Raw genomic sequence first — 19,804 nt, 5'->3', positions numbered from 1 at the left:
AACTAGTCTAACTTAGACTTAGTTAGGTCCAATTTTAGTCAAACAAGTTTAATATAGTTTAAATCAATCTGAAATCATCCTAAACTAAACTGATAAAAGACAATCAAACTAGTTTAGTTGAACTTCAATTTAGGAATCGAAAGAGCCTAAACTCATAAATCAATGTTATAATAGAGCAATTGGGCCAACACAGGAGCAAATATATTGAAACACGAAATTAAATACTTACGCTGACTTAAACAATACCCATTGATGCTGTGGTGTTAGCTCTCGCCCACATCTGTATTGATACAAGGGCTGAAACGGGTGCTGTTGGCTTGGATTCGAGCTTAGCTCGTGTGTAGCCATCGAATTCGGCTTTGATGTGGGCCACCAAGACTCTCATTGGTGGGACTTGGTTTAAGGGGCTAGGTTGGATGTCCATTGGGCCGCATCTGGGCTACAGGCGCTAGGCCGAGTCATATTTGGCAGGCCGTAATGGGCCACGCATGACTAGGTTGCCCATACTGCTACTCATAATCTATCTTAAAAATATTATTCAAGCTAGTAATTCCAAATTAATAGATATATTACTAAAAATTTCAGAATAAATAAATAAACTTCTGGACATACAAAATTTTTTTATTCGAATAAAATGTAATAAAAAAGGATTCAAAATCTATCTTCATGAATTAAAATTAATATTAATTAATAATTATATATAAATATTCTCATAATCATTACAAATATATAAAAAGCTTAGAGTTGCCGGAGTAGGTTTTAATATGATATTATCATTAGTGACCTCTCTACCAATGACTAGAAAATATAATGATATTTGAGCATAGAAAGCAGCGATATGCTTTAGTGGACTGGTATTATCGTCAAAAGCCTTCAATAATGGGAGACGAAAATTGGTCGAGATCGACTCTTTAATGTCATTGGTGAATGATGACTGACCTGATGTGGGGTTGGTCGATCTTTCCTTTCTAGATTATTGAAATTCTCATCGCATTTCTTCTAAGTGCTGATCCATTTGTTATAGTTGAATCCTCAAGGAATCATTTGTCGAATTTACCAACTATATTTAAGATTCTGATGGAACAAAATGGTAGTGTGGCGATCCATTAAATTTCACAGTTGGGGAACATGGTACTTGCTCGACCCCTCTCAAGGTCTTATCCCGACCCACAATACTTTCACTTATGGGGGCAATAGTCAAACGTTGATGCATCAACCTTAGCACAAACGTCAATGAGATATTGGCATCCACTCAACGACTCGGGCATAACCTTGAGTCGCCTGCTCGTCTCCCGTTGAAGCATTCTTAAACCTTATCTAATAAATACAAACGCTAATGGGTATAGTGCAAATTGTTACTTCGCTCTTGCCACAACTAACCCAACAAGTAATGCTACCACTTCAACCGTAATCAGCAAATCAATTAACATCGGCACCAACGCCTATCAGGGTTCCCCCACCCGATGCGATACCAATATTTCAAGAGCGCTTGAGATTCATTGAGTGGTTGGTAGGTGGATGTTCCTAAGACATCAGGCCTTTCTTCTAGCACAAAAATATTGAGGAAAAATATCAATATGCATAGAGTTATTCGAGGTATCTCTGATATGAAAATACTGAGCTCTTTGGACACCATTTGCACGAAGATCGATGACAGAAGAGGTTTTCTGACCTAGTCTCTCAACGTTTAAATTAAAAACTTAAAATATATAAGTGCGGATATAAGTAGTCAAAGGAAGTCCCCTCTTTAGCTTTTATATCTGATGATTGTAAAGAGTATGAAAGAAGCTTGTTATTATCTTTCTCCTCATAAATAATAAGAAGAAAGTTTATGATTATCTTTTAACATCATAGATAGTAAAAAAAAGTTTCATCTTATCCTCGCTCATTGGTGTCGTGATGTGTCAGAGGATTAACCGATAATATATCCTCTATACCTTCATCGTCTTTATTAACGAACTTATAATCACTAGACGAGGGATGATTAATGATACAAAAATGGTGTTTTAAAGTGTAATTGCTATTTTATGGCATAGTTCAGCTCAAGATTACGGGAGAATTTACTGTTAAGATGACTAAATTTACATGGCAAATTTTGTTTACCCCACAGCAAAAATTAACTAAGCAAAAAGTGAAAGTGAAATGGAGTTACAATGCCATCGGTGTCTTCTTGTTCTCTTGCTCGCTCTCCCCCTCTCTATCATTCTGTTTCCCTGGCGTCGGTGGACGGCGGCGGCGGTGGCGCGCCAGCAGTCGTGCCATTCGTGAAGCGCTGCAGCTGCAGCATTCGCGCGTAGCACCCATCCGGGTGGTGTTTGAGCAGGTGCGAGTGTGACCCCTGCTCCACCACCCTCCCCTCCTCGATCACCGCGATCACGTGGGCGTTCCTTATCGTCGCAAGCCGATGCGCCACCACCACGGTCGTCCGTCCCACGCCGGACCGCTCGAGCGCCTCCTGCACGCTCCTCTCCGACTCCGCGTCCAGCGCGCTCGTCGCCTCGTCAAGCAGCATCATCGGCGCCTTCTTCACCAGCGCCCGCGCGATCGCTATCCTCTGCCGCTGCCCCCCTGAGAGCTGCACCCCGCGCTCTCCCACCCATGTCCGGTAGCCATCCGGCAGCCCTGATATGAACTTGTCCGCGTTCGCCATCGTCGCCGCCTCCACCACCTCCGCCTCCGTCGCTGCTTCTCTTCCGTATGCAATGTTCTCCGAGATCGTTGCAGCGAACAGACATGGCTCCTGCGGCACCACTGCGATCGCCTGCCGCAACGACTTCAAGTTGTACTTCCTGATGTCCTTCCCGTCGATGAGCACACGCCCCGACGTGGGCTCGTAGAACCGCTGAATCAATGAAATGACGGAGCTTTTCCCGCACCCGCTCGGGCCAACAAGTGCGAGCATCTTCCCGGCTCGAGCTCGCAGGGTGAGGTCGCGGAACACAGGCATGTCCGGGCAAGACGGATAAGCGAAGTCGACATGCTTGAGCTCGACGTCCCCACGGAGGCGGTCGGAGACGGGAGCGGCATCGGGATCATCCGGCTCTACTTCGGTCTTACGGTCAATTACTTCAAACACTGATCGCATGGCGCGCCCACCCTTGATGAAGTCAGGTGCCAGTGTCAGGGCCTCCGCAGCACCATTAGCTGACACCATGAGCACCATGAAGACGCGGATGGTCTTGGAGAAGTCGGAGAAGCCATGTTTCACCAGCCATGAAGCATACCAGAGGCCGAGAGCATATGAAGCATAGAGAAGGAACTGGGCGACACCGAAGCTGCCGCCTGCTACCTGGCCCTTCCAGAAGCAGCGCTGGAGCGGGCTTTGCAGGTTCGCTGCAAATAGCTGGGTGATCTTTTCCTCCGAATTGAAAGCCGCTACCGTGCGCACGTTGGCCACTGCCTCGCCGGCAATCTGCGTGGCCTTGGCGTGAGCCACTTCTAAGTCTCCCGAAAAGCCCTTCATGAACATTTTCTGCATCACAGTTTTCCTTAATTTAGTCTTGGACGTTCATATGAACTCTAGCCTTAGATTCAGAGAACAGAGATGTTATACTACCTGCAGAACTGTGGCAGCAACCACGACAGGGAAGACGGCAATTAGAACGAGAGCTAGCCGCCACTCGAGGACGAAGCCAGCGGTGAAGGCAACAAGCATGAGCGAAGTGTTCTGCACGATGACGGAGATACGGTCACCAATCGCAGACCTCACGTTGTGAGCATCCGCCGTGAGTCTACCTGCGATCCTGGCGCTGCCGTTCTCCTCCCTGTCAAACCACGCGATCTCATTCCGAAGAACAGAGGTGAGCATCTTCTCCCGAACCCGTTTGGTCAAATTTTCCCCGACCACATCCCAGAAGAGATGCTGCATGGTGTTGAAGAGGAGAGCAGCAGAGGACACACCGAGCATGAGGTAGCAGTACTTGCCGATCTCCCGCCGCATGTAGTTGTAGTCCTGAGCATAGTAGGCACTAAGAACAGCACTGAGGACGTACGCAAAGAAGGCACTCATGGAGCCGCACACCATGGAGCCGATCGAGCCTAAGAGCGCGTAGGTCCATTCCGGTGAGTTCATCTTGGCGAGGCGCAAGAACGAGCTGGCCTGGTCTCGGAATGCAAGCTTCTTCGTCCGGTGGCTCGGATCAATCGAGATGCTGAACTCGGACGTGCTGAAGTCGGAGAGACGGCGGGAGTACGGCGACCGGCCGTATGATGAGTTCCGGGTAATGATGGGGGAGCTCACCGAGTTTCTCGCACTTGAAGGCCTAATAGAGAAAGAAACAAGGAAGTGAGCAGAGCAAGTTGATCGAGTTCACCTACAATGAGTTCGTCGTACCTTGCGCTGCTCCTCCTGGCACTGATGAGGGCTGCCTCATGGGCCTGCTCCTGCATCCGAATTAGCTTCGCGTAAAGACCATCATCACCGTTCGCCATGAGGTCTTCGTGCGTTCCGATCTCGGTGACGCTCCCTCGCTGGAGAACCGCGACGAAGTCAGCCTTGCGGATGGTCGAGAGGCGGTGGGCAATCACGAGCGTGGTGCGGCCGATCATGAATCGGTCGAGGGCCTCCTGCACGAATTTCTCAGACTCGGAGTCTAGAGCGCTCGTGGCCTCATCTAGGAGGAGGATTGCAGGGTTCTTCAGCATTGCTCTGGCAATGGCGATGCGCTGCCTTTGGCCACCGGAGAGCTGCAGCCCCCTCTCCCCCACCTGCATTTTGAATGAGAATGAGTTGGCCAGCCAGTCTTGTGGTGGCAGTGAATGAGTTACCCAGATTACTCCAAACAAGCAGAATGTAGGAGCATAAATGGCTGAAGACATTACAAGCAGAGATCAGGAACAGCAAATGAAGAAAGCGAAGCCTACACGAAAGGACAGCGTTCTTTTCCGGTAGACAGGAAACAGACCTGGGAGTCATAGCCATCTCTCAGCTTCACGATGAAAGAATGAGCATTGGCAACTCTGGCAGCTTCTTGTATCTCTGCTTGAGTGGCATCTTCCCTGCCCAGAAGAAGGTTCTCTTTAATGGTGGTTGCAAAGAGGGCAGGCTCCTGGCTCACAAGCCCAATCTGTTGCCTGAGCCATCTCAGTTTCAAGGTCTTTATGTCATGCCCATCGAGCAAAATTTGACCTAAGAGATGAGAATTATGAGTAGCTGTAGGTAGCAGATTATGAATTTAAACAGTAGATTGAGATTTTACCTGAAGTGGGATCATAGAACCTCTCAATTAGGGAAACCACGGTGCTCTTGCCAGAGCCGCTGCTCCCAACCAATGCAAGAGTCTTCCCCGCAGCAACAGTCAGGGAGAAGTTGCAGAGCACAGGGACGTCCGGCCTCGACGGGTAAGCAAAATCCACGTTGTTCAACTCCACAAGCCCCGTGATGGCACCCAACTCGATCCCGGTGTCGTTCTTCCGATCAATGCTCGGCTCGTGCTCGATCGTCTGGTATATCTTCGCCGCTGCAACTCTGGCCTTCGCAAATGCAGCCATGCTCGGAGCTGATTGCCCCAGAGCTCTGCCAAGCATTACAGTTCCATGATAAGAGCGCTTGCAGAGAAGCAAATGAAGGTAGGAACGCCTTTGTCTTACAGTCCTCCAATCATGACGGCGAACATGGTAGAGATGGCAAGCCCGCCATTGGTGTGGTGGTGGCGTACGAGATGCCCTCCGTACCAGAGCAGTAATGCATAGCAGCAGAAGACGGTGAAGTAGGTTGCGCCCAATCCCAAACCCTTGGCGAATCCACTCCGGTAGCCAATCTTCTGAGCGACCCTCAGGGCGGAAGAGTAGGCCTGGAGAACGCTCGACTCGCCGACGAAGGACTGCACCGTCCTGATTTGCGCCAGCGCCTGAGATCGACGGAGGAAATGAGGATCGCGTAGGGACCGATGAGCAAAACTCGTCGAGAGGGATATGAACATGAGGAGAAGACCTGCTCTGCGATGTTGCTGGCTCGAACCAGAGCATCCTGGCTCTTGGAGGAGAGCTTGGTCAGCGTGAAGGTGTGGATGCCGCCGATGATGGCGATGAGGGGAACGACAGCCAGCGTGACGAGCGCTAGCTGCCACGCCGCGGTAAAGCCCACCACAAAGCCGGACACGAAGGTGGCCATGTAGTGGATGAAGTTCCCCAGCTGCAAGTAGACCACCACTACGCATATCAACATTTCGATAGACTGCAGACTATGTAAATAGAGGCGCACCTTCTCGCTGATAGCGTCCTGCACGATGACCGCGTCGGCGTTGATGGCGTAGACGACGTCGGAGGTGCGCACCTCAGTGTCGAAATAGCGCACGTCCTGGTTCAGCGCGGCCTCGAGGTATTTAATCCTCATCTGTGTGGATTGCCGCTCCCCCGTCCACATCCAACAAGATATCTCTGTTAGCAGTCAACAGCTCCACCCTCATCAATCCACAGTCCATCCTCTTTACGATACAGAAGGCGGTAGTATGAAAACTCACCAGCCCAAGAAGATGCCCATATCGCCGCCCCGACCACGAGAAAGTAGAAAGCATACTGCAGAATCGTCAACAAAGATCAGGCCTACGAACACAATCAAAATGAAAGGAACAGAGACGGATGTCGTGGTGGAGGAGAGAGAACCTTGACGACTTCTCGAACCATGGTGTCGGGATCGCCGGCGTTGGACCCGAAGGAGTTGACGAGATTGGCGAAGAAGCGGAGGAAAATGGGGAGGGAGCAGCCATGAACAATGGCCCCGGCGGTGCCGATAGCCATCAGCAAGCAATCCAGCCCGTCGGCGAAGCGAAACAGCTGGCTGAATCCCACCGTCGGGGCCTCCGGCGCCGGCTTCACGTCTTCCTGCTTGCTAGCCACCGTTGCCGGTTGTGGGTCTTCCACCTTGACGTTACCATTAGCGGCCTCCATCTCACGGCCAGAGGCAGAAGAGCTACTAACAGGAACAGCAAGAGAAGCAGCTAAGCTCGTAGCATCAGCAGCGGCGACAAGCCCACCACCACCTCTTTCCGCCACTTCTATCACCAACTGGTTCGCCTGATGATGGACTTCAGGGTTGGCAGCAGAATGGGGAGGGGAGCACAGGTGGAAGGCCTGCAGCTCAGGTTGGCGCCATTCCTCCACCACCACCCTCCGCTTTATCATCTCTTCCTCATGCCCATAACCCTGCTGTGACATTGTTCGGAGCAGACGCTACATGCAATGAATTTGCCACCCCGACCTCTCTCTCTTTCCGCAGTATGCGTGTTTAGTCCCCTGTCTCTGCTGCCCTCTTTATTGCTGCCATGTTTAACTACCTTTCACAGATTACTCGAAACATAAAACTTTCTTTAATCAATCGTAACTTGCAGAAGAAGTGTGGAATGGCATTAAGTAATCTTCTGTTCATAATCCTTTTCCTACAACGAAGTTAGGGTGACTGTAGCAGTGAAAGGAACAGGCAGCGTGTTGTCCCGACACAAGGACTTGTGCGGCCTGAAATGGTCAGTAACTCGGGAGTGAGTGTTTTGACCGAAACTTGTGGGAGCTATTTTTCCTGTGTGTTTTGACTTCTGCTCGACCGAGGGCAACCTTTTCTTTAAGATAAGAAGACTAGGGAGTGAGGAAGAACAGTGGTCTTAGTACTCACCATTGACTGTAAGCCTGTGTTTCTGCTGCCATGGGTCAAAGGAAGAGAGAGAGACCGAAGACATATGTGTCAAGCAAGCTCAATTAAAAACTGGAGCAGAAGAAGCGTGAACACTACTACTTCTCAAAGCTTCAGTCTTGTGGTAAGCATGCATGCGTTTCTTCTCCTCCCCTTAAAAGCGGCCATTTTTAATACTCTTTTTCTTGTACTGATCTCCCCTGCTTGTTTCCTGCTACAAGACTTCTTCTGTATAATTAACGATTTCGATGAGTGACACGTACATCATAACATAACAAGATTATCTAACCAGAAAAATGGGGAAGAACCAATTCTCTAGACTATGAACCAACGTAACATGACTCTGATGTAATTGCATTATTTCATCATCGACAAATTACCATAATCTTTTCTTATTATCACAAAAAGATTCGGTCAATTTTCCGGTTATAATACGATATATGAACCCATCATGTCCACGTGTACTAAATTGACTCGAAGTAAGACGAAACATTGATAGCAATGCGAGGGTTGTCGGTGTTGCCACCAATGATTTGATGGCACGTACGTGGGAGCGGCAATCTCGTACGTCGAAGCCGTGATTTGTGGTATTGTTAGGCCCGACGTCCGCGTCATGGTCTTGTGAAGATTATGAGAACAAGGATTCGTGACTTAGTTGATGATCGAATGCAAAAATTGTATGGCGAATCGATGACATTTCGAAGACTCGGAGAAGATAATTGAGATGGAGAAGGTGCATTGAACAAAGCACAAGTAATCTCTTACATTGGGCACGACAGGTTTGGATACAAGAAGAAGTTGTGGGATTGGAAATAGTACATTCCATAGTGCTGTGCTGTACAAGAGTCAATGCATGTCCTGGTGGTATTCTCTTTCCTTTGTTGATCATCTTGTAAAGAGAAGTGATTTAGTGGTAATCATGGAACTAAAAGAACAAAAGTACAAGATGCTGCTGCACTGTGAGTGGAAGATGATGCTCATGTGAAGGAAAGCACTGATCAACACAAGTAGCACTTAAGCAGTTGTAAAGCACAGTCAATAGATCCAATCTTCAAATTATTGCATGCATTAGCCACACTAATCTTTGATTAACACATAATTATCATTTTTGGCAGTACTTCCATCATCTTTGTGGTCTGGCAAAGAGCTCCAATAACAAGTCAAAAAGAGAAAAAGGAAGATTTCTTCTCGCTGGAAAACTGAAGAAGAGGGCATGGCATCCACCATGTCTCCATTCTCTTGGATCTGAGGTGATCTCTTATAATTTAAATAACCAGCATCATCAGTGGGACAGCGCTCAAAGCACACTCAAAGCTTCTGAAGAAAAGTGCAGCACATGTGAAGGACACTATTATTTGGTAGCTTTGTCTTTCTCATGCATCAGTGTGCACAAGTCTTCACTTGTCTTTTGATTTCATGGTGCCTTTTCTCCATGGCTTACAATGATTACAGGGTGAACTGACAGGGTTTTGTTCATGTGTGGGTGACCTAAAAGTCAGTATTCATGGATCAATGCAATTTCAGGCTGTTTGGTGTACTGGTCAAAGCATGTCATTTTCTCGCATGGCTGATATGTAAAGGTGCACGGCTATCATTCAGTCACATCAATCATAGTCCATAGGTTCAAACTGTCTTATGGTAGAGACAAATAGCAAGATGATTTCAGATGCAATGTGGGCCTGAGAGGTGAGAGATTGCTTCAAGTCAATATGAATCATCAAGTAGGAAAATATTTCTTACTCGGGGAAGGCAACAGTAGTCGTCTTCTTCCTTACGGACCTAAAAACACAGGCCATTTAGCAGTAGGATCATGAAAACAATCTATAAGCAGGTTCAAGATATAATACACATCAGTTCACTTCATGTCCTCATGACCTAACTAGGTTGAACTTAGCTCAAGACTTGGCCTTTCCTCTTAAACAAATGCATGATCACAGCTCCCACTGGCTTCATCCGACTCCTAAAGCTCATGAGACAAATGCCAAGTGATGCTGTTTTTCTTACATCATGTAAGCATGACAACCGTGTTTAGGTTGTGATACCACCCCATTGCTCCACACTGGAGTGCCACATGACAGTCATGAAGAAGAAGGTTCTTTTCTAATGTGTGATTGACAGTGATACTAAATCCACAGAGACATCGTCTTTATTTACTTTAGCTGCAGCACATAGACCCTTAGCTTGCTCGACAAGGTGAGACATCCATGATGAGAGAAAATATATCGCAAGACAAAAAGTGCGCAATGTGATCAATGATGGATGATGGTTGTTTCTCTAGTGGAGTTGGTCACCATGTGAGTAAGTAGAGGCCACCATTGCACACCTTTAAAGTGCCTTTGGGAAGATGGGAGGGTTTTTGTCCCTTGCATGTGGACGTGTCATTTTATTCTTCCACTTCCCTTCACTGCTCTCCTTATCTTATGACCTGCACTGCACTGGCACGAGAGGGGATTGAGCTTTTAGGTGGAACTGCGTTACAGATCTAAAGTACTACAGTTCAATGGTAGCTTCTTCTTTTCTTTTTATTGTTTTCCCTTTGTTTTCTTTCCAATGAGAGTCTTTGGCCTGAAAGCACTTCCATTTCTTCTTATCTTTTCCATTCATGTTCTATATAGTTTTTGAGACATGTTTTTATGGGATCTGCAAGCACAAGCTTATTTTATAATAGGAAAAGCCTGAAAAGAGACATAGGAATTACTAAATATAAGCAAAGTTTTATTTTATTTTTCGATGATTCTCTTAAAGAACTCTTTCGATGATTCTCTTAAAGCTTGGTTTTTTTGTTTTTCTAACAGAGTTCAATCATATTTCTTTTTTTTTTTTGTGGTTGAAGAGAAAAATTAAAGTTAGTATACACATTATACAGACGTATTTTTCTAACAGAGTTCAATCCCTGTGGTTCTATTCTTTCTTATTATTTTTATGTTTGGTTCAAGAACAGTTCAAGAAAAGAACATATCCCCCATTCTTCTTCATGTAGTTAGTTCAAGAGAAAAAGGAAAGAAAGAGTGTGTAGATGTTCTTCATATCTAATGTTTTGTATTTGAGAATAGAACAGTTTGTTTGTCCTACTTAACTTTTTCTTAATAATTGAACGATCTTCTTTATCCTACTCAGCACTCATTCGAATCTATCCATGCAAAAGTTGCTAAAGATGGTTCCATTGCGTGATGAAGAAATCCAATCTTAAATATTCTATGATTGAAAAACAAAGTCATCTTCGAAATATTCTATTGCATCGAATAAGAGAACAATAAAAATTTATTACCCCTGAAAATTGTTGTTTAGCTAAACAAGAATCCATACACAACGGAAATGTAAAGAAGATTACCATATTTTTTTAAAGAGAGCAAAGTATTTTGATTTTTATTTTTTACTAATAATCTTTTTCAATATGTTTATTTTTATAATGAGAACAAAGAGGAATTCTTTGTTATCTTCATTCGAGGTCCTTTTGACTTTTATTTGATCGACCTCATCTCTTACCTCTTGGATCATCCATTAATTTAAAGATCTGTTTACTTTTTATTCATAAATTAAAACCTAACCCATTAATTTATCAATAGATAATGTATTTGTACATTTAACTTCTTCTATAATAGTAAAAATCATATCAAATTTAGAAAAAAAAAAACTTCATAAAACCTTTTCTACTACTATTTGATATTTTAGGTTTTTACTATAAAAGAAACTTTAAAAAAAATCAATGATTAATTCAAAATCTTTCATCATAAGAGTTTTAAATTCACAATGAACGATTTGAAGTTTTTACTTTGTTTATACCTCCAAGCACATTTTAATATTTTTCAAGGTTATGTTAATATTGATGCCAACATAATTCGAGAAAATATGGACTCATCTATTACTTATTATAACATATAGAGAGCTCTTATATCTTTATACATATTTTCATTCATTTGATCTTTTTAATCTTTAGTAATATTGAGATCTTACATATCATAGTCAACAAAACTATAATATACCAAATTTCATAATCCTTATGAAATAAATATAGCTCATTTTAATAGTCCAGGATTAATATTTTTACCTTTAAAGATTGAAAAATAGAGCTCTTCTTAGATTTGATACCACACTTGTTGATTTTCTAAAAAAAATTAGAAAAAAAAAGAGAGAAGATAGTAGAAAAAATAAACAGTGCTTTCAATCTACAACTCCTTAGACTCATCCAAAAACACGTATTTATATTAGTCAAAAGGATAAATATAATTTTTTAAATGAAAAAAAAAATCAATCATAACCTAATAAACCTTCTTATCCTCATCTATGTATAAAAAAAACTAATAACTCATATCTTAATCTAAAATTCTAATTTTATTACTATTTAAATTAATTTTATAAAAAAGTGACCTCCTGAATCTAGCAATCATGAAATTGATCAAGAGTGAGAAAATAAGGCCCTCCGTTAGGGAAGTGCTTTGGGTTACCACCACCTCCATTTTGGGAGGGTGGTGAAGTAGGGAAGGTGAGCTTGAGTCATTGTTAGCGGATTAAGGAGGCTAATATGGAGGTGTACATCTTTGACTGCAAGCCAACCAGCGTGAGACCCAACACAACGCACGGTACGAAGCTCAGTGAGTGGGGAGAAGGTGAAGCAGTCCAACCTGTTCGAGATCCAACACAACGCCTGTCAGGAAGCTCACGGAGTGGGAAGTCGGTGAAGATATGACCATACGTTGGAGATAAAGAATGCGCAAGACCCACTCTGCTCACCATCCTCGCCAGGTAGGAGGAGACGTGGAGAGGGGACGACCATGCGCAAGACTGCAAAACTCCAACCCCTGCATGTAGCTTCAAAGCAAACACGGTGTGGGATGGGAAGCTCTTCGCTAATCTTTGTCAAGAGATCTATTGAGAGAAATAAACAATCAGGGCTATCAATGTTGGTTTCTGTCTTTGCTTGTGGCATTTCTTCTTGGCTTAGGAGAATGAAAGGCCTCCCGGAAGAAGAAGAAGAGATAACTCGCAAGAGATTCTTATTGATTTTTACTTGGGTATAAATAGATACGTGTATTAAATTTAAATGATATGTTGCCTAATATATCATTTATCTATTCACACTATGATCACACTTTAAACGATGTGTTCACACTCAATCCAGTAATACTTGGCAAGGATTATCGTTTTTGGTATCAGACCTATTTTGATAATCTATCGATACATATGGATCACAACGTATGTATCATACGTCGATATGCATGATATTTCGAAGAGGAAGAAAAAGAGAGATAAGAGGAAAAAGCAATTAAGATAGAAATACTGGTGGAGGAAGAAGTGATAGAGGAGAAGGAAAAGTGGAGGAGAAAAAGAGATAAGAGTGTTTTTGGAAGAAAATGGAATGCGGTGACAATAGTGTTGATAGCAGTGTTGCAGTTGTGACGTCATGAAATAATGATACCAATAATAATAACGATGAAGTAGCGATAGTAACAACAACGATAACGTTATGTGCGAGCTCACGTTTGATTATTATTATAGATATAGATCGGATCGTTCAAACTAGTATATATCATTCATTTTGTATAATTTCGGATGGTACAACCATTAATATTTGTAAGATAAATATTAGGTAAGTTCACCCAACTACCTTCTTTCCATGCTAGCTCTATGATTAATGATTATAATAAAATAGGCTCTAAAATTAATAGCCGAGAGAATACAATGTCACCTCTCGTATATATAAGATTTAAATGATGTGTTGCCTAATACAAAGAAAATATATTCTCACTATGTTTGTATGATATTCACATTATATTCATACTATATACAAATATTCATTCATACTTAATCAAGATATATTCACACCTTGGTAACATAAATCTTTTCTCAATCGATCAATACCTCCTTTCTAATTGATGCTTCTATCTTAATATGTTCCCTTTGTGCAACCATCGGAAAATGTGGATCTTAGAACAAAATTGAAGAAACTTGTAATTATCTTTGTTTTTATAAATTTGTAAAGCCTTATATGCTACATATCTCACCCATCATTAGTTTTTCCTAATTTATTTACCCTCGCTAGTCACTAAATGCTTCCTACTCTTAAAACATTTGATACGAAATAATATTTTTAGAGTCTGGGAGAGATTATGATAGGTTATTTCTTCTCTTTTTGGGATGACGAAGAATCAATTATGAATTTTATCAAACTTGATAAATAACCTCAAAATGAATCCATATGTGAAAAAACTCAGGGCATAAGTTACTTAAATATTGAATTGATAGGTAAGGCCTCTGAGTCTCTTTTAGTGAATTGGAATCCAAATGTGATCACAAGAATACGGATTGAATTCAATTAGAACCTGATGTGATCACAAGAATACGGATTGAATTCAACCAAAACTTGATTGACCCATCCGACAATCCTTATAAGGCTAGTCTAGAATTATCCTAAATTGATTTAGTTTGGACATAGTTAGGTCTAATTTGAGTCAAAAACTAGTTTAGATTAATTTAGAATCATCATCAAAACCGATTCAATTTAGATTCAGGTTAATTGGGCTCAAACACATAAAACATGTTAAAACAGAGTTAAAACTCATAAATGATCTATTAATAACTTAAAACTTATAAATGATATATTAACATCATTAATATTCATAATCATACCTTAATTAATCCTTAACTAGCTTGAACCCTAATTGAATCAATCCAATTGATTCGAATCGAACTGAATTCAATTAGAACCTCATTGACCCATCCTACAATCTTTATAAGACTTGTCTAGAATTATCCTAAATTGATTTAGATCGGATATAGTTAGATCTAATTTAAGGGTCAATTGATAAAACATGTTAAAAGAGAGTTACTGAACGAACCAAAGCCTGAATACGGAATTGTAAAAACTTAGGGTAATGCTGCGAGCCAACTGATTCGGGTCTTATAGCCTTGGATTCGGGCTCAGTCAGTGTCTAGCTATCGGGTCAAGTTCTCATCCAACCCACTAAGACTCACACACACACAATGCACATGAACAGGGACTCGACAAGGACGACGATTGGACTGGCTGTGCGCTGAGCCGTAGTCGGCAGGCCACAAAGGGGCGACACCTGAATGGGTTGTTGCCGTCAGCTCAATTATGGTTTGTTGGACAGAGTCGAGCCCGTATCGCTGCTACACCCACGTCGATGCTGTACTGAGTTCGAGTCGAATCAATGCTTAACCCACGTCGAACGTACGTCGAACCTATCGAGCCACGGCGCATAAGAGTCAACCCACTAAGCCGACCACTCACCTTGACCCCACCCGGGTGAATAAGGTGCTATAGGTCATCGACTTGGCTAGTCCTACCCATTCTCCTTCACCCGCACCACTTCACCATAGTCGCCCGTTGCACACCGCCATCGCCCGTCGCTCGCCGCAGCCACTCTCGTGTTGCTCGCGACAATCGCCCACATACAGCTGCACCTCTTCGCTCGTGAGCACCGAGCCCTCCTCCACCTTCCCTTGCTCCTGTAAATGGAACTTTGGAGAACCAGAGCAGGGTAAGCGATGGAGAGAAGGAAAAGTGAGAAGAATAGAGAAGTAGGGAGAAAGACGTTTGAATGATCGAGTCATAGCAGGATGTTGACTACATTCAGCGGCACCCAAGTATCTTCATCATCGCAGCGTTCGCTGCTTGTGCTTGCGCCGCCGTCCGCACGAGGGGAAGTTTCATGCTGCGTTCCTCATTGTGCGGCTCCCACCGCTACCCGCGCCGCTTCACCGTAGTTGCCCTCCGTAGGCCGTAGCCGCCCGCGTGCTGCTCGCCGCAGCCGCTCGCGTGCTACTCGCTGCAGTCGCCCACCGCAGCCGCACCTCTCCGCTCGCGGGAAGCGAGCACTCCACCTTCCCTCGCTCCTATAAATGGAGCTTCTGGGAACAACAGCAGGGAAAGCGATGGGGCGAAGGAAAGGTGAGAAGAAGAGAGGAGAAGTAGGGAGGAAGACGTGAGAAAGATCTCCCACTGCTCCAACCCAAATCCAACCGAGAATTACTCGACGTTGAAGCTTCTTCTCCGGTGAGACTCAGCCGGTCGGCCACTGTGCTCTTGGCAACAACCGCAGAGAAGAGGAAGTTGACCGTTGCTGTGGTCAACTGTGATCGACTCTGGTCAACACTAGTCAAAAGTTGGTCAACAGGGGTAATTTTATAATTCTATGTTATTATCTGTTTTTGCTATATTTAGTAATTTTTTTGGTTTTCTGGGAAAATCGTCATCGTGTTGACTTCTTTTTTGTACGATTTAATTTTTTTATTAATGACTTCATAACCTACTAATCTTTTCAACATAATTTTTTATTAATTAAATCTTATCTATTTCTTAAATTAAAATGAGTTGATTTAAGTTTAAAACTCCATTTTAATCATCCTATCATCAAATCCAATTAAAATAAATAAATATTCTGTTTAAGATGAAATATATTCATAATTATTAATTAATTTTAGAATTATTCTAAATTTAGTGATTTTGGGGGGATTACAATTAATATTATTTGGTTCTATTTGATCTTACTTTGGTTGCTGTGGATGTTTTAAGGTCCTATATCATGTGTTATTACACTTTCCAGCATAAAATATATGGTATGGATGGACATCTAATAATGAATGTATCTGTATGGATCTCAGTTTGCTTGTTTTCTAGCTCTTTGTTGATGACTCCTTGTCGCCTTGCACATTAACTCAACTGTTCTTTATCACAGCAGCAATATTTGTGGGTAATTAAACACATCAACTATGCACACTATCTTGTGTTCTTTCTCGTTCTATGTGCTTCATAGCTGCGCGTAATTGCTCAGTAATTGTATCTTCCCCCGTCCAATGCTACTGTTCACGCATTGGGTGCCTGCGAAGAAAGGTTGCAGGCACAAAGCAGAAGTGTTGTTCTTCGTTTTCGGAGGGAGAGATGACTCCGCCCATTCTTCACCTCATGTCATGTCATGAATGATGTGAAATAATAATCTCGTGCCTCAATTCTCGGTGCTGTGCCCGGAAAAGCTTGTCGATACCCTCCTGTTCTTTCTGAAGGAACAGTCACATGCCATGAGATGGGCTTTCCATATCACTTTTGTTCTTCTCAAGAAAATGATGTTGGGAAACTAAATTTGACTGTATTTGTCGCCATTTGTTTCTCCTTTAATCTTACTACTGCTCACTAATCTCTCATCTTCTGTCATTAGATTGCTTCCCCTCATGTGTTATGCTTTTATGAGGAAGAAAGAACACAGAGGTCAATTTCTGGCGTTGTGGAGACAACATGAATTGGTTTCACTGCATTGGGAAGTTTTGCTTCATGGAAGAGGAGAACATAGGATGATGACAGGAGGGTTGCTGCAAGAGAAGAGGGGACCCAAAGCAGTCCACCAAAGCCTGAGATGAGAGGAGGGTTGCTGCAGGAACCCTGCCTCTGAAACCCGCGTCTTCCACTCGCTTCGTCTGTTCCTCAGATGTCGCCTCTCCTTCCCCCTTTCTAAGAAGAACATACAGCCACTCTCTTCTGCAAAACCAATCCTTCTACTCCATCTACTCTGTTTTCACTTCTCCTCTCCTCTTTGCGTCCCAAAATGCCTCCTTTGGCTTCAAAAGTTTCTCCTTTTCCTCTGTTTCCTACTCTGGCATCCTCATCCATCTTCTTCTTTGTCTGCCTGTCTGTGTTCTTCTCCTTTTCTTCCTCAGAGCCGATCGCAGCCGACGTTATCCTCCTCCTCGACAAAATAAAGCCCGCCCTCCAAGGCTCTGCCGCCAACGCCGAGCTCTCCTCTTGGAATGCCTCCCTCCCCCTTTGCGTATGGCGCGGTCTACGCTGGTCTGCTGGAGGCGCCGCCACCGCACTCCGGTGCGAGGACGACCCGGCCGTCCGCTCCAACCTCAGTCTTTCCTCCGACCCCTCCCTCCACCTCCTCTCCATCCACCTACCTGCTGCCGCCCTTGCTGGCTCTCTCCCGCCGGAGCTTGGCCAGTTCTCCTACCTCGAGTCCCTTTACCTCGGTGTCAACTCCCTGATCGGCCCCATTCCCCTCGAGCTCGGCAACGCCCCCGCCCTCGCCGACCTTGACCTCGCTGGCAACATCCTCGAAGGCGCCCTCCCGCCGTCCATCTGGAACCTCTGCGACCGCCTCGTCTCGCTCCGCCTCCACGGAAACAAGCTCTCCGGCGCCGTTCCCGACCCTGCTGAGCCTAGTACGAATTGCGACAAGCTTAAAATTCTCGACTTGCGCAACAATCGATTCCAAGGGCCCTTTCCTAAGTTCATCTCCGATTTCCGTGAGCTGGTGGAGCTCGACCTCAGCAGCAATAGCTTCTTCGGCTCTGTCCCGGGCTCGCTCGCTGGGCTCAGTAAAATAGAAAGATTGAATCTTTCGTACAACAGCTTCACCGGGCCATTGCCAGAGTCCTTCCGGAAGTCCAGGTTCACGGCGGAGGCGTTCCAGGGGAACAATCTGGTGATCTGCGGTCCATCGACGGTGGGGAAATGCGGCTCAACTTCCGGTCTGACTTCCAGATCCATCGCCGGAATCGTGATTGGTTCGCTGGCTGGGGCAGTGGTCCTTGCGTCGGTGTCCTTTGTTTGGGTACAGGCGAGGAAGAGGAGGAACATGGGAAGGAAGGCGAACGGAGAGGAGGGCTTGGTGTTCGAGGAGGACGGGACCGACGGCGGGGATGGGAAGCTGATGGTGTTTCAGGGCGGTGAGCATCTGACGCTTGAGGACGTGCTGAACGCCACCGGGCAATTGATGGAGAAGATGAGCTACGGGGCTGTGTACAAGGCGAGGCTGGTCGACGGAGGACACATTTCTCTACGGCTGCTGAGAGAAGGCAGCTGCAAGGATCAAGCTGAGTGCGTGCCGGTTATCCGGCAACTCGGGCGAGTTCGGCACGAGTACTTGTCGGCGCTGAGAGCTTTCTACCAAGGGAAGCGAGGCGAGAAGCTGCTCATCTACGACTACCACCGCAATAGAACCCTTCATGACCTCCTTCACTGTCTGTCCATTGCCGAAGATATCCAAGAATTACCTTCTTTCCGATCCAATGACATCTAAAGCTCACAACTTTGTGTTCTGCAGACTCTCGAGGGGGAAAGCCGCTGTTGAACTGGACCCGCCGGCACAAGATAGCGCTCGGTGTGGCAAGGGGACTCGCGCACCTCCACGCCGGTCTGGAGACGCCCATAACCCATGGAAACGTGCGGTCGAAGAACGTGCTGGTGGACGAGTTCTTTGTGCCGAGGCTCATCGAGTTCGGGCTGGAGAAGCTGATGGTTCCTGCCGTGGCCGACGAGGTGGTGTCCGCCGCGAGATCGGACGGCTACAAGGCGCCGGAGCTGCAGAAGATGAAGAAATGCAATGCAAGGACGGATGTGTACGCCTTTGGGATACTTCTGCTGGAGATCCTGATAGGCAAGAAGCCCGGAAAGGGGACCGGGAGGGACGGCGACGTGGTGGATCTCCCGTCACTGGTGAAGGTGGCGGTGCTGGAGGAGGCGACGATGGAGGTATTCGACGCGGAGGTCTTGAAGGGGGTGAGGAGCCCAACAGAGGAGGGGTTGGTGCAGGCGTTGAGGCTGGCGATGGGGTGTTGCGCTCCGGTGGCGTCGGTGAGGCCGGACATGAATGAGGTGGTGAAGCAGCTCGAGGAGAACCGGCCCCGGAACAGGTCTGCTCTCTACAGTCCCACGGATAGGAGCGAGAGCGGGACACCATTCTGAGGCCAATCCAAGTCATTTGAGCTCTTCTGGTCGTCCTTCCAAAGGCAGGATTTTGATACGGTGTAAGAGACCATGATGTTTTAGCGTGGTAGTGTAGCAACTGTGTTTATTTAGATGAGGGTAGGCATGCAAAATTATTAATCCGTTATGGTTCCTAATAGTTAATTTGGATCTTTAATATAAAGTTCTAATCTCATTATAAAAAAATATTCATATATCTTATCAGGAAAAAATATCAATGAGTCTCTCAAACTAGTTACTGAACAAGGAGCTAGTTCCTCGTTAGTATTGACGGACTACTTCCTAACCAACTCGAGTTACTTTTTAACTTTCAAAAACTATTGTTAAGAAGTTATTTTTGAACTTTCAAAAATACTCTTAAGAATATTTCACGAGAGGCAGTTTATAATCTACTCGAGTTGTCTCGTGGACTTTCATGAATATTTCTATGAATATTTCATAAGGAAAATATAATTGAC

The 19,804-nt window shown here is 44.8% G+C and overlaps 2 protein-coding genes across 2 annotated transcripts; one reads left to right on the top strand and one right to left on the bottom strand.

Annotated features, from left to right (window-relative positions):
• Positions 1–2,036: 2,036 nt before the first annotated feature.
• LOC103980593 (ABC transporter B family member 1) lies at positions 2,037–7,229 on the bottom strand. The gene is made up of 10 exons (XM_009397030.3): positions 6,604–7,229; positions 6,462–6,516; positions 6,203–6,378; positions 5,933–6,133; positions 5,590–5,849; positions 5,199–5,515; positions 4,905–5,128; positions 4,334–4,707; positions 3,557–4,262; positions 2,037–3,472 (listed from the first exon to the last, which is right to left on the bottom strand). The coding sequence occupies exons 1-10, from the start codon at positions 7,153–7,155 to the stop codon at positions 2,201–2,203; spliced, it is 4,137 nt and encodes a 1,378-aa protein (XP_009395305.2). The 5' UTR covers positions 7,156–7,229; the 3' UTR covers positions 2,037–2,200.
• Positions 7,230–16,848: 9,619 nt separating this feature from the next.
• LOC135609530 (putative kinase-like protein TMKL1) lies at positions 16,849–19,471 on the top strand. Its single transcript, XM_065102885.1, has 2 exons — positions 16,849–18,601; positions 18,685–19,471. Exons 1-2 carry the CDS (start codon positions 17,185–17,187, stop codon positions 19,323–19,325), a joined length of 2,058 nt encoding a protein of 685 aa, XP_064958957.1. The 5' UTR covers positions 16,849–17,184; the 3' UTR covers positions 19,326–19,471.
• Positions 19,472–19,804: the final 333 nt, after the last annotated feature.

Source organism: Musa acuminata, chromosome BXJ2-4, assembly GCF_036884655.1.
Source record: "Musa acuminata AAA Group cultivar baxijiao chromosome BXJ2-4, Cavendish_Baxijiao_AAA, whole genome shotgun sequence".
NCBI lineage: Eukaryota > Viridiplantae > Streptophyta > Magnoliopsida > Zingiberales > Musaceae > Musa > Musa acuminata.
Note: the sequence above shows the minus strand (reverse complement) of the source record. Positions and strands in the feature narration are given on the sequence as shown.

What these genes read in the sequence shown, in the direction of transcription:
- LOC103980593 (XM_009397030.3), bottom strand. Translation starts at nt 7,155, where the DNA reads ATGTCACAGCAGGGTTATGGGCATGAGGAAGAGATGATAAAGCGGAGG. An exon ending in GCCGTCATGATTGGAGGACT is followed by an intron (nt 5,516 to 5,589) that starts GTAAGACAAAGG and finishes AATGCTTGGCAG; the next exon opens with AGCTCTGGGGCAATCAGCTC. An exon ending in GCCAGGAGGAGCAGCGCAAG is followed by an intron (nt 4,263 to 4,333) that starts GTACGACGAACT and finishes TTTCTCTATTAG; the next exon opens with GCCTTCAAGTGCGAGAAACT.
- LOC135609530 (XM_065102885.1), top strand. Translation starts at nt 17,185, where the DNA reads ATGCCTCCTTTGGCTTCAAAAGTTTCTCCTTTTCCTCTGTTTCCTACT. An exon ending in CCTTCATGACCTCCTTCACT is followed by an intron (nt 18,602 to 18,684) that starts GTCTGTCCATTG and finishes TGTGTTCTGCAG; the next exon opens with ACTCTCGAGGGGGAAAGCCG.